The 13,908-nt window shown below is 44.4% G+C and overlaps 1 protein-coding gene across 1 annotated transcript in view; it reads left to right on the plus strand.

Annotated features, from left to right (window-relative positions):
• Nucleotides 1-7,897, plus strand: part of MSN (moesin) — a 74,021-nt gene extending 66,124 nt beyond the window's left edge. The window contains exons 8-13 of the mRNA XM_030806587.1: nt 1,211-1,374; nt 2,751-2,881; nt 3,134-3,294; nt 4,478-4,570; nt 4,924-5,148; nt 5,685-7,897. Coding sequence (XP_030662447.1) covers nt 1,211-1,374; nt 2,751-2,881; nt 3,134-3,294; nt 4,478-4,570; nt 4,924-5,148; nt 5,685-5,849 — 939 coding nt within the window. The 3' untranslated portion in view covers nt 5,850-7,897. The remainder of the gene's footprint in view (nt 1-1,210; nt 1,375-2,750; nt 2,882-3,133; nt 3,295-4,477; nt 4,571-4,923; nt 5,149-5,684) is intronic.
• The last annotated feature ends 6,011 nt before the right edge of the window (nt 7,898-13,908 follow it).

A 13,908-nucleotide genomic window follows, 5' to 3' on the forward strand; every position in this document is an offset into this window, starting at 1 on the left:
TTTAAGTTCGTTCATTTTTCTAACACACTCGCCATACTTCTTACCCACTCAGTAGCCTGCAGCTCACAAGACCAGACAGCTGGTGATTGTGGGTAGGGTGGGAAACTGAGCTGAGTGTCTCCTTTTCTGGGATACTGCATGTCCAACAAGGCCCAGTGACAATGCTGAGCCTGACCCTTTTCATGAAGGCTCAACCATTCTTCTCCAGCCCTGAGGTGTCTGAACTTCCCCTGCTAGGGGCTTTACACATGTTGTCTCCTTAAACCCTCAGCAACATGGTCAGGTAGGTATTAAGTAGCATACTAATTTTATGGCTGACAAAACTGAGGTTAGAGAGATGGAGTGATTTGCCCAAGATCACGCAGCTAAAAATGGTAGAGCTGGGATTTATACCTAGGTGATTTGACTTTGAGAACCTGTGCTCCCTCCACTGCACCCCAAGCTATATGAGACAGTAGCAGTGTGTGGTCAGTGGCAGAGGAGATGGTGGTTAGCCCATCAGCTGGTGACTTTGGTCCAGTGGTATTTGTAGTAACAAACTCAAACTCACTGGATTTTCTTGTGTGTTTTCTTTTATTGCTGCTGTGCTCAACTGTTATCAGAAAAAGTTAAGTAACAAAGCCAGCTGAGATCAAGGGCTCATTTTAAAAACAACAACCAGGACAAGCAGTGATCAGGAGATTTATGTATTTATGTATGTATTTACAGCCTGCCTTGTTCCAAAAAGGATTTAAGGGGCTGGGTCTAGGATTTGCTTTTAGGAGATTGTAGAAACAGTCCAGCCACCCGTATTGCACCCACCAGGGTATTATTCAGGGGTCATTTGGCTTCCAAAAGAGGTCACCTGAGACCTAGCATGTTCCCTAATTAGCAGAGAAAGTTTGAATCCTCAACTTGATTAAGAGTAATTTAGGATGCTTTCATAAGCAAAGATTGAAAGAAACTGTGGTTTCATAAGCAAAGATTGAAGGAAATTGTGGGAAGAACACGGGTTTCAGAGTCAAGAAACCTGGGTTTCTAGTCTTGGGTCTGTCTACTGTCTAACTCTGGGCAAGTCACTTTACCACTCTGATAATTAGTCTTCCCATCTGTAGTGCAGGAGGTCGGATTAAATATTCTTTCCAGTGCTTTTGGATGTAGCTTTTCAGAAGGCAGAAGATCACCTTTACCTGTCCCTCCAAATTCTTTCTGATTGCTGATTTCCCACCAGGACTTCGTCTTCTATGCTCCCCGGCTGCGGATTAACAAGCGGATCTTGGCCTTGTGCATGGGGAACCATGAACTATACATGCGCCGTCGCAAGCCTGATACCATTGAAGTGCAGCAGATGAAGGCACAGGCCCGGGAGGAGAAGCACCAGAAGCAGATGGAGCGGTAGGTGCTGCACACTGATGTGGGGGTACAGGGCTGGGGCAAGGAAGCTTCTCAAAGGTGCCCTGCAGGCTAAGTCAGGACATGAGGCCAACCTAGGACTTCATAGATGAGAGGTTAGACACCAGTATTCACATGTATTCAGAAAAAATTTACCAAGTTTGAGGGGCAGTTTTTACAGAGCTGGATCTAGCAGGAAACTGCCCTGTAGGACCTCACAGTCTACTCAGTCTAGTAGCAGAGAGAGGGAAAACAATATATACATAACTCAAGGTACAAAGGCCATGTCATTCATTCACTTAATAAATATTTATTCAGCAATGAATAAGAAAAGACCAAAAATCTCTGCTTTTGTGAAGCTAGCATTCTAGTGGGGAGGAGACGAACATAATAAATAAGCAAATTATGTGGCACATAAGATGGTTAAGAAGTGCTATGGAGACAAAAACATAGAAGAGGGATGGGGAGAAGGGTAAGCCAAGTATTCTGAGGGCTCAGATGGAGAATACCTAGCCAAGGGAGATAAGAAGGTTCTTGGAAGAGGTGCTAGGGCAACAAAAAGCAAAAGCAAATACTTATTCCAGATTTGTAACAAACTCTGGGAAAAAGAAGCCTAGAACTGGGCTTTAGGGCAGGCAGCATTAGACCTGAGGACTGATGCACTAGCTATAGAGATTACTAGACTTGAAGCACTTCATCCCAGCACAGAGCCAAAACTTGTCTTCCTACAAGGTAGATAGGGCAGGTCTTATTGGACCATTTTCAAGATAGGGGAACAAGAGGAAAGCAGTGACATAGCTAAGGTCACCCAGTGGGTTGGCGGGAGAGCTAGGATTCCTGACTCAGGGGTACATTGACAGGGCCCCATGTAGACTGGCCTATGTGGGGCTGTGATATGAGGACAAGGGTATAGAGGTAAGGGAGGGTGGCCCAAACTAACAATTCCTGAGTGTGTTGGGAAGGTTGGGTTGAGAGACCCAGAGGCAGCAAGCCTTGGAATTCCCCAGGCTTTTTTTTTTTTTTTTTTTTTTTTTTTTAGATGGAGGCTTGCTCTGTTGCCCACGCTGGAGTGCAGTGGTGCAATCTCAGCTCACTGCAACCTCTGCCTCCTGCGTTCAAGCAATTCTCCTGCCTCAGCCTCCCGAGTAGCTAGGACTATAGGCGCATGCCACTATGCGCAGCTAATTATTTTTTTTATTTTTAGTAGAGATGGGGTTTCACTGTGTTAGCCAGGATGGTCTCGATCTCCTGACCTCATGATCTGCCTGCCTCGGCCTCCCAAAGTGCTGGGATTACAGGTGTGAGCCACCACACCTGGCCTCCCCAGGCTTTTATGGAGCTTTGCTATCCTGTTCTATCCATTTTATCTCCTTCCCTAGTGCTATGCTGGAAAATGAGAAGAAGAAGCGTGAAATGGCAGAAAAGGAGAAAGAGAAGATTGAACGGGAGAAGGAGGAGCTGATGGAGAGGCTGAAGCAGATCGAGGAACAGACTAAGAAGGCTCAGCAAGGTGAGGCTTGGAGTCACCTTGGAGATTGGATTTTTCCAGGCCTAACTCTGAGCTGGAGAACCTTCTGCCTGAGCTGTAGACTCAGACAATGTAGTTCAGGTGTGGCTACAGACTAGAAGAAGAATGGGCAAGAAGAGAGCTCAGAACTTTCTGCCAGCTTTGTCTTGGGGTGGATCATTTCCAGGAACGAAGCTACTGGGTCATCTTTATCTCTGTGCTCTTCACTGCCTTCTCCCCTCCTTTTCTGCTCAGAACTGGAAGAACAGACCCGCAGGGCTCTGGAACTTGAGCAGGAACGGAAGCGTGCCCAGAGCGAGGCTGAAAAGCTGGCCAAGGAGCGTCAAGAAGCTGAAGAGGCCAAGGAGGCCTTGCTGCAGGCCTCCCGGGACCAGAAAAAGACTCAGGAACAGCTGGTAAAGCTGTAGGGTGGGCTGGGATTGTGGGAACTGAGCTTTCTTCCTTGTCTGCCGACTTACTTATAGCTACTTTTGCTTACATGCTGACTTTTTAGAGCAGGCTACCACTCCATGGGCCTCCAGCAAATAACTAGTTCAGAAGCAAGCTGAGAAGTCACTAGTGTGGCCCAGGAATTTTTGCAGTCTTCCCTAACCCTTAGTTTCTGTTCACTTTCTTAACCCTTGGGTATCTGAGCTGATTGACTTGGCAAAGGAAAGGGAAGGAGAAAGGAACAAAGGGGACTCATATTTGAGTTCCTGCTGTATGTTGCTGTGTTGGAAATATTTCCCTTTTCCTTACTTATTTCTTCTTCCCAGTAACCCTATGGGATTAACCTCATATGAGATAATATGCCCAGATAAGGAAATTAGAGCTCAGAGAAGAGATTCACCAAAGGTCACACAACTGTGGCTAAATAAGGATTAGAACCCATTTCTGCCTCTGTTTGAAAGCTTTGCTCCCTGAAATCACATGCAAAACTATGTGTCTATGCATTTTTGGGGCATTTGGCATCCATACTTTCATCACAGTTTCCAAGGGTTCTGTGACTCAGAAGTTAAGAATCTGTGGTCCAAACTCCTTGACATATACTGTTCCTTTGTACTGTTGGAGGTGGGAATAGAGGGAACCAAGACCTGTCTTTCATGAGGAAGCTGTCATGTGAGATTTACCCAAGGTGTGCATAAGTTTTTTTCCTTGTTCAGATCACCTTGTGACACTTTAGTGTCTTTCCTGTACTTGTCCTGGGAAGACTCTTAGTCAAATCCTGAGCATTCTAGGACATCAGGAAAGGATCTGCCACTTCAGGAAGTGACCCAATGATGGCCAAAGCTTTACTGAGGCCCCCAGCTGCATACTTGCCAAGAGGGGCAGGGGGAGAGATAATGAGGAAGGGACAGAGATGGCATATTGTTTGTCTTCAGGAGGCCTACAGTCTAGGTGGGGGAGCTCTGACTTAAAAGGAAGTGGTGGTCAGGGAAGATGGGACTGGAATGAAGTGGTCTGGTAAAAGAGTCTCTGAGGCAGCAAACAAGTGGAGCAGTAGGTCCCTTACTAGTACCCCAGGGGACTTGGGTTGAAGACACCTGGGTCCTGAGGACCAGAAGGCCCAGCTCTCACAGGCTTCCAATTTATCCGTAGGCCTTGGAAATGGCAGAGCTGACAGCTCGAATCTCCCAGCTGGAGATGGCCCGACAGAAGAAGGAGAGTGAGGCTGTGGAGTGGCAGCAGAAGGTAAGACACAGGGCCTAAAGCAAAGCATTGAGGGAATGGGTACCATATGCATAGGTAACAGCTCCTTAGATTCCTTATGTTTTGGCTCCCTCCCTCTTTCGTACTTCCCACAGCAGGCAGCATGGGAGAAGGCACTCATGGTTTCCTCAAATACTTAACTACAGTTCTCTAATACTTCTAGGAAGTTGGTACAGTTACTCTTGTTTTATGGCTGAAGAAACTAAGGATCAGGCAGATGAAGTGCCTTGTCCTGCCTGGTGCCTGCCTCTTGCCAGACCATTCTAGGCATATACAGGATGCCACATTTTAACTGGTCTCACTGACAGTCTTTCTCTCCTTCTGTTGCTGGACAGGCCCAGATGGTACAGGAAGACTTGGAGAAGACCCGTGCTGAGCTGAAGACTGCCATGAGTACACCTCATGTGGCAGAGCCTGCTGAGAATGAGCAGGATGAGCAGGATGAGAATGGGGCAGAGGCTAGTGCTGACCTACGGGCTGATGCTATGGCCAAGGACCGCAGTGAGGAGGAACGTACCACTGAGGCAGAGAAGAATGAGCGTGTGCAGAAGCACCTGAAGGTATACAAGTAGGGCCAAGGGGCAAGGAAACTATATGCATTGATTTAGTAGCCCATGGCATTCCCTAGACCATCATGGGGGATAGATATAAGATCCTGTCCCAGTGTTGTATGGGAGCCCAAGCCTTTCTTAAGTGACAGCTTTAAGGATAGGCACCTCTCACTTATTAATCAGACCTTGGGCTATCTCTTCCCTTTTTGAGATTTTCTCTCTGCCCCACCTCCCACTCACTCCGTTCACCTCTTACATTAAGAAAATATCTAGCTGACAAAATTCCCACCTGAATCTTTGGTATGTTGTTCTACTCTTAAAGGATACCCATTATCAACTGGTCCCCTAAGTTTGTTTTATTTTTTTTTAAATATTCTTGCCCCACTGCAGTTCTAACAGAGTTGGAAATGACTCTCAATATTTACATATAGAGAGAAAGGGTGAGGAAGAAAGAAGGAAACAGAAGAGAAGGGAAGTCTGGTCAAATAACAGGAGGTAAAATGAGAGAAAGCCATTGACCTCTGTGTTCCCGTGCACTCTCACAGGCCCTCACTTCGGAGCTGGCCAATGCCCGAGATGAGTCCAAGAAGACTGCCAATGACATGATCCATGCTGAGAACATGCGACTGGGCCGAGACAAATACAAGACCCTGCGCCAGATCCGGCAGGGCAACACCAAGCAGCGCATTGATGAATTTGAGTCCATGTAATGGGCACCCAGCCTCTAGGGACCCCTCCTCCCTTTTTCCTTGCCCCACACTCCTACACCTAACTCACCTAACTCATACTGTGCTGGAGCCACTAACTAGAGTAGCCCTGGAGTCATGCCAAGCATTTAATGTAGCCATGGGACCAAACCTAGCCCCTTAGCCCCCACCCACTTCCCTGAGCAAATGAATGGCTCACTATGGTGCCAATGGAACCTCCTTTCTCTTCTCTGTTCCATTTAATCTGTATTGCTAGAATATCCTACTTCTCCAGCCTAGAGGTACTTTCCACTTGATTTTGCAAATACCCTTACACTTACTGTTGTCCTATGGGAGTCAAGTGTGGAGTAGGTTGGAAGCTAGCTCCCCTCCCCTCCCTTACCACTGTCTTCTTCTTCAGGGTCCTGAGATTTACAGGGTTGGAGGGTTACGTGGTCTAGGGAATGAGACAGGACCTTGGATATCTGCTTCAGGATGTCAACTGACCTAAAATTTGTCCTCCCATCCCGTTTAGAGTTATTTAGGCTTTGTAATGATTGGGGGATAAAAAGATGTTCAGTCATTTTTGTTTCTACCTCCCAGATCGCACCTGTAACAAACTCAGCCTCAATATGCCTTGTCATTGACTTTAGGGACTCAATTTCTCCCCAGGGTGGATGGGGGAAATGGTGCCTTCAAGAGGCTTCACCAAATGTACTAGAAGGCCATTGGCCATTCTATTCTGGCAAGGCTGAGTAGAAGATCCTACCCCAATTCCTTATAGGAGTATAGGCCTGTCTAAAGTGAGCTCTATGGGCAGAGCTACCCCTTACTTATTATTACAGATCTGCAGTCACTTCGTGGGATCTGCCCCTCCCTGCTTCAATGCCCAAATCCTCTCCAGCTATAACAGTAGGGATGAGTACCCAAAAGCTCAGCCAACCCCATCAGGACTCTTGTGAAAAGAGAGGATATGTTCACACGTAGCGTCAGTATTTTCCCTGCCAGGGGTTTTAGGTCTCTTCCCCTCTCAGAGCTACTTGGGCCATAGCTCCTGCTCCACAGCCATCCTGGCCTTGGCATCTAGAGCTTGATGCCAGTAGGCTCAACTAGGAAGTGAGTGCAAGAAGCTGAGTATGGTGAGAGAAGTCTGTGCCCTGATCCAAGTTTACTCAACCCTCTCACGTGACCAAAATCCCCTTCTCATCACTCCCCTCCAAAGAGGTGACTGGGCCCTGCCTCTGTTTGACAAACCTCTAACCCAGGTCTTGACACCAGCTGTTCTGTCCCTTGGAGCTGTAAACCAGAGAGCTGCTGGGGATTCTGGCCTAGTCCCTTCCACACCCCCACCCCTTGCTCTCAACCCAGGAGCATCCACCTCCTTCTCTGTCTCATGTGTGCTCTTCTTCTTTCTACAGTATTATGTATTCTACTGATATCTAAATATTGATTTCTGCCTTCCTTGCTAATGCACCATTAGAAGATATTAGTCTTGGGGCAGGATCATTTTGGCCTCATCCCTTTACCACCCCCACACCTGGAAAGCATATACTATATTACAAAATGACATTTTGCCAAAATTATTAATATAAGAAGCTTTCAGTATTAGTGATGTCATCTGTCACTATAGGTCATACAATCCTTTCTTAAAGTACTTGTTATTTGTTTTTATTATTACTGTTTGTCTTCTCCCCAGGGTTCAGTCCTCAAGGGGCCCTCCTGTCCCACCATGTAGTGCCCCTAGCTTAGAGCCTCCCTCAATTCCCCCTGGCCACCACCCCCCACTCTGTGCCTGACCTTGAGGAGTCTTGTGTGCATTGCTGTGAATTATATTGACACTCACTTGGTGATATGTCCTGTATTGGCTAAATTCAAACCTGGAATTGTGGAGCAATCTATTAATAGCTGCCTTAAAGTCAGTAACTTACCCTTAGGGAGGCTGGGGAAAAAGGTTAGATTTTGTATTCAGGGGTTTTTTGTGTACTTTTTGGGTTTTTTAAAAATTGTTTTTGGAGGGGTTTATGCTCAATCCATGTTCTATTTCAGTGCCAATAAAATTTAGGAAGACTTCACAGTGACTCAATCTTTCTTTGTAGCATGAGTGGGTAGCTGTAAGATATTTCACTGCAATTTGTATTTGTATATTACCTTCTTATCTTTGGTCTCATTTCATCTATACCTCAGTTCTATGGAGAGGGGTGATGTGACTATCCCCATTTTATACAGGAGAGAATGGGCTCAAAAAAGTATAATAACTTCCCAAGGTCACAGGACTGTCTAACTTAATAGTCTGTGCCCTTTCTGTAGTTCCAGGCCAACTTTTGTACTGTGGGTGTGGCTCCTGCATTGACCATGTGATGCTCCTGGACTTGCCTGGCATTGGGACCTAAGAGGTACTTATTTGTATCTCTTGATTTCTCCTGGGATGGTCAGGCCCTGTCCTGCCTCTTTGTCAGGAAGGCCTTCAGGCTTTTCCTACCTCCTACTACCCTCACATATCGTAGTGCCAATAAAGGTCAGGGAAACTACCTTGGGCCCTGTTACAGAAGGCAGTGGGGAATAGAGTGTGAAGTGAGGATGGAGAGTGTGTGTATGTACAAAAGCTATTGGGTAGTACTTTATAGTTTATAGAACATGTATAAAACATTTTTTAGCCTAGATATGGTTATCCTCATTTTGCAGGTGAGGAAACTGAGGCCAGACAAACCTTCTAAACTGTCCTGGACCTGGCACTCTCACTTACCACTTTCCTTCCTGGTAAGCCAACACTTGCAAGGAAAAATAAGTTATCATATGTTTCCTTCCTTCCTTCCTTCCTTCCTTCCTTCCCTCCCTCCCTCCCTCCCTCCTTCCTTCCTTCCTTCCTTCCTTTCTCTTTTTATGGAGTCTCGCTCTGTTGCCCAGTCTGGAGTGGAGTGGTGCAATCCTGGCTCATTGCAACCTTTCAGCGATTCTCCTCCTGCCTCAGCCTCCCTAGGAGGTGGGACTACAGGCACACACCATCATGCCTGGCTAATTTTTGTATTTTTAGTAGAGATGGGGTTTTGCCATGTTGGCCAGGCTGGTCTTGAACTCCTGGTCTCAAGTGATCTGCCTGCCTTGGCCTCCCAAAGTGCTGGCATTACAGGTGGGAGCCCATGAGGCCCGTCCCAGTTATCGTATGTTTTGTGAACTTTAAATCCTTACAACAACCCTTTGAGATAGTGGCTCAAAAACTTGTCTGCACATCAGAATCCTTTAAAGATTCCAAAGCTCAGACCATATCCTCAAATCAAATTATAATCTCTAGTATTGGGATCCAGGCACCAGCGTATTTGATGATTCCAGTATGTCCTCCTGGCGGTGGGCAGACATATAATAGGAAGAGGAGACATTTGCACAGCTTCAATTCTAAGGTAGCAGATATAGCTGTAAGTCCCTAGAACATCAGTGTAGGAGGAGGCCTTAGGAGTCTCTGCTAATGATTATCCCAACTGTTGTTGCCTTGGAAAGTGAAGGAGTTTTAGATCCCCTCCAACCACAACCAGAGGATGTCTGTTTTTGGATATTGGGTTGTATGTGTGTAAATGATTTATTTATTTATTTATTTTAAATGGAAAACAGGTAGGCTTCTTCCAGGAAGATGGATGTGGCAGGCAAGATAATGGCCCTCTAAAGACATCCTTGTTCTAATCCATGGGACCTATAAATATGTTACCTTATGTGGCAAAAGGGACTTGGGATGTCATTGGGTTAAGGGTTTTAAGATAGGGAAAGGGTGCTGTATTATCCAGGCGGGCCCAATATAGTCACAGGAGTCATTAAAGATGGAAGAGGGTCAGATTCAGAGAGATTTGAATATGCTATGTTGCTGATATTAAAGATGGAGGAAGGGGCCATGAACCAATGAATGCAGGTGGCTTCTATAAAATGGGAGAGTCAAGGAAATGGATTCTCCCCTAGAGCCTCCAGAAGAAATGCAGCTTTGTGGACACCTTAGTTTTAGCTCAGTTTTAGCCCATTTTGGACTTTCATCTTGTTACTGGAAAGGGGTTTGATCCAGACCCCAGGAGAGGGTTCTTGGATCTCTCAAAAAAAAAGAATTTGAGGTGAGTCCATAGAGTAAAGTGAAAGCAAGTTTATCAAGAAAGTAAAATTATGGTTACTCCATAGGCAGAACAGCAGTATGGGCTGCTTGATTGAGCATACCTGTAGTTATTTCTTGATTATATGCTAAACAAGCAGTGGATTATTCATGAGTTTTCTAGGAAAGGGGAGATACTTCCCCAGAACTGAGGGTCTCTCCCCTTTTTAGACTATATAGAGTGACTTCCAAATGTTGCCATGGCATTTGTAAACTGTCATAGTGCTAGTAGGAGTGTCTTTTAGCATGCTAATGAATTATAATTAGTGTATAATAAGCAGTGAGGACAGCTAGAGGTCACTTTCATTATCATTTTGGTTTTGGTGGGTTTTTGCTGGCTTCTTTACTGTATCCTGTTTTATCAGCAGAGTCTTTGTGACCTGTATCTTCTGCTGACTTCCTATCTCATCCTGTGACTAAAAATGCCTAACCTCCTGGGAATGCAGCCCAGTAGGTCTCAGCTTTTTTTTACCCAGCCCCTATTCTAGATGAAGTAGCTCTGGCTCAAAGGTCTCTGACAATCTGACCTCCAGAATTTGTTGTTTTAAGCCACTATAGCATTATTCTCCATTTCCCTATTTCTTGGAATTCCTTATTCTTGAAATGACAATATTATAGAAATGGAGAAGGGAACAAATTGGTGGTTGTCTGCAGTTAAAGAACAAGGCAGGGGATGGAGAGCATGTGAGAAATGGATATGGCTATGAGAGAGCAACAGGAGGGGTCTTTGTGATACCTAGTGTCTTGACTATATCAATGTTAAGATCTTGGTTGTGATATTGACGGCTAATTTACAAGATGATACCACTGGGAGAACATCAGTAAATCGTACATGGGATCTCTCTGTATAATTTCTTACAACTGTATGTGAATCTACAAAGACCTCAAAAAAATTAATTTAAAAAATAATGAGTAGAGGTGCTGGATATATAGCCAAGAGCAATGAGTGCTTATGTCCACCAAAAGACATAGCAATACTATTTGCAATAGTGCCAATCTGGAAGCTAGCCAGACTTTCATCAACAGGAGAATGAACAAAACAATCATATATTCATAAATGGGGTATTGCTCAGCAATAAAAATAAATGGACTACTGTGATATTGTGAAATATATATATTTGGTCTTCCTCTTATTTCCTGGCATACCACTCCTAAAATCCTTGGGATCTCCAAAGTGCTGTCTTTCTGTATGCTAATGATTGACTAATAACTTCAGTGTGGGGCTGGTCACCAGAAAGACAAAGCATAAATAGAAGGTCGGGACTTTCCTCTAACTTCCAGGGAGGGGAGAGGAGCTTAAGGTCAAGTTGATTGCCAATGGCCAATAATTTAATCAACCATGCCTACATAATGAAGTCTCCATAAAAATCTATTACATTGGTGCAAAAGTTACTGCTGTTTTTGCCATTAAAAGTAATGGCAAAAGGTGTGGTGGCACATGCCTATAGTCCCAGCAACTCTTGGAAAGGCTGAGGCATGAGAATCACTTGAGCACAGGAAGTGAAGATTGCAGTGAGTGGAGATGGCTCCACTGCACTCCAGCGTGAGTGACAGAGCAAGACTCTGTCTCAAAAAACAAAAAACAAAAAACAAAACAAAAAAAAACAACAACCCTCACTCTGGATCCTCCTTGAAGAAGCAGCCAAAATTCCTTAGCCTAGTGGCTCTTCACTATTTGACTTGTCTTATCTTCCACTATCCGTCATCATCTATCTCCCCACAGCACTTTGCATTCCAGGCATGCTAGACCTGGCATCCCTCAAAATTCCAGACTTTCTCATAATGACGTTCCATTGTAATAATAATTGTAATTAGCATTTATTAAATACTTACTGTTCAGCGTGCTTTACAGGTATTAACACATATCTTCACAGTATCTCTGAGACAAGGGCAGTTATTACAGATAAGGAAACTAAGGCACAGAAAGGATAAGTAACTTGCCCAAAGTCACATAGCTTAGAGTGACAGAGGCAAGATTTAAATGTTTCCTAGAGCTTCAAATTCAGAATAACAAATATATTATTTTTATTCTTATTCCACTTGGCTCATCTTCTTATGCCTCTCTCTCACTTGGTGGCGCCACTATCCACACCTTTTTCCAGAATAAGAACTTGGATATTTTTCCTTGACAATTTTCTTCCCCTAGCGCGGTCCCTGTGCCCAATCTCCTGCCTTTCATTCTGCAAATAGCTTTTTAATACCATATCTGCTTCTCTTCTGCTGCTGGGACCGTTGCCTCTAGTGAGTGGCCTCCTCACTAGATCTCCAGTCAACTTTCTATCCTCTGCTGCCAGTAACTTGTCAGAAACTTCTACTCTTCTCTTCTTTGTTCAGCTTCTCCGTTCCTACCTGAGTTGATCTCACATTCTCTGCAAGGCACAAGTGATTTCACCCAGTTCAGTGACTAATTATGGCCTATGTATTAATGACTCCCATGTTTATCTCTCTAGTCCCTAACTCTCTCCAAGTTCAATTTGGACAACTAACTGCTCTCTTGAAACCTCCACCTGCATATCTAATACGATTCTTAAAGTTTACTTAGTCAAAGCTGAACTCTTGATTTTCTTCCCAAATCCTTTCCTCCCTCAATCTTCCTCAACTCAGTAAATGATACCACCATTTACCCAGTTGCTCAGGCCCCCAAATCAGGCACCATCATTCCTCTTTTCTCACTCCTAGAACCAGTCCATCAGTAGTAAGGCCTGTCCAGTCTACTTTCTTTCTTTATTTTATTTTCTTTTTTTCCGTACAGACTCTCACTCTGTTGCCCAGGCTGGAGTGCAGTGGCATGATCTCGGCTCACTGCAACCTACACTTCCTGTCCTCAAGCGATTCTTCCACCTCAGCCTCCCAAGTAGCTGGGACTACAGGCACACACCGTCACTTCTGGCTAATTTTTGTATTTTTAGTAGAGACAGGGTTTCGCCATGTTGACTAGCCTGGTTTTGAACTCCTGACATTAAGTGATGCTCCCACTTTGTCCTCCCAAAGTGCTGGGATTACAGGTGTGAGCCACTGAGCCCGGCCTATCCAGTCTACTTTCAAATATGACTCCAAACACAACTACTTTTTACTTCCTCCAATTCATCACCTAATCTGAGCCATTATTACCTCTGGTCAGGACAATTGAAATGACTTCCCAACAGGTTTCTCTGCCTCCATTTTTGCTCTCCTACAGTCCATTCTTCACACAGTAGCCAGAGAGACCTTTTACAAGTGTAAATTAGGTTACATCACTCCCTTACTTGAAACCTCCCGTGGGTTTTTTTCTTTAATCACACTCAGAATGAAATTCAAATCTGTACTGTTACCTTCCAGGCTCTATGTAATCTGGCCCTTGCTCACCTCTTTTTTCATTTCACCTCTTAGCACCCTTCCCTGGCTTACTATGCTTCAGCCACATTGTCCTTATTTCTTTTCCATTAATATCCCAAGCTCATCCAAGTATCAGGCCTTTAACTGCCCCATTGTCTGGAATGTTCTTGCCAGAGAATTTCCCATGACTGGCTCCTCATCATTCAGGTCCCAGCTCACAGAGGTATCCCTTTATCACCCTATCTGAATTAGTCCCCACTTCCCAACTCACATACACACCTATAATAGCTAACTTACATGGCTTACAATGTGCCAGATACCGTTCTAAGCCCTTTTGCATAAATTAAATCACCCTTGCTATGCTCCTACAAGATAAATACTGTTATTGCACCATATTATAGATGAGGAAGAACACTAAGACACAAAAAAGTTAAACAGCATTCCTAAAGTTACACAGCTAATAAAAGGGCAAACCATGATTTGAATTCATTCTCTATTTCATTATCCTGTTTTATTTTTTCATAACATTTCTCACTAACTGAAATGATCTAATTTATCTATTTCTTATTGTTTATTACCCATCTGTCCATCTAGAATATAACCTTCACAAAGGCAGGGACTTTTTTTGTTCACAGCTGTATTCTC

Source organism: Nomascus leucogenys, chromosome X (genome assembly GCF_006542625.1).
Source record: "Nomascus leucogenys isolate Asia chromosome X, Asia_NLE_v1, whole genome shotgun sequence".
Lineage (NCBI taxonomy): Eukaryota > Metazoa > Chordata > Mammalia > Primates > Hylobatidae > Nomascus > Nomascus leucogenys.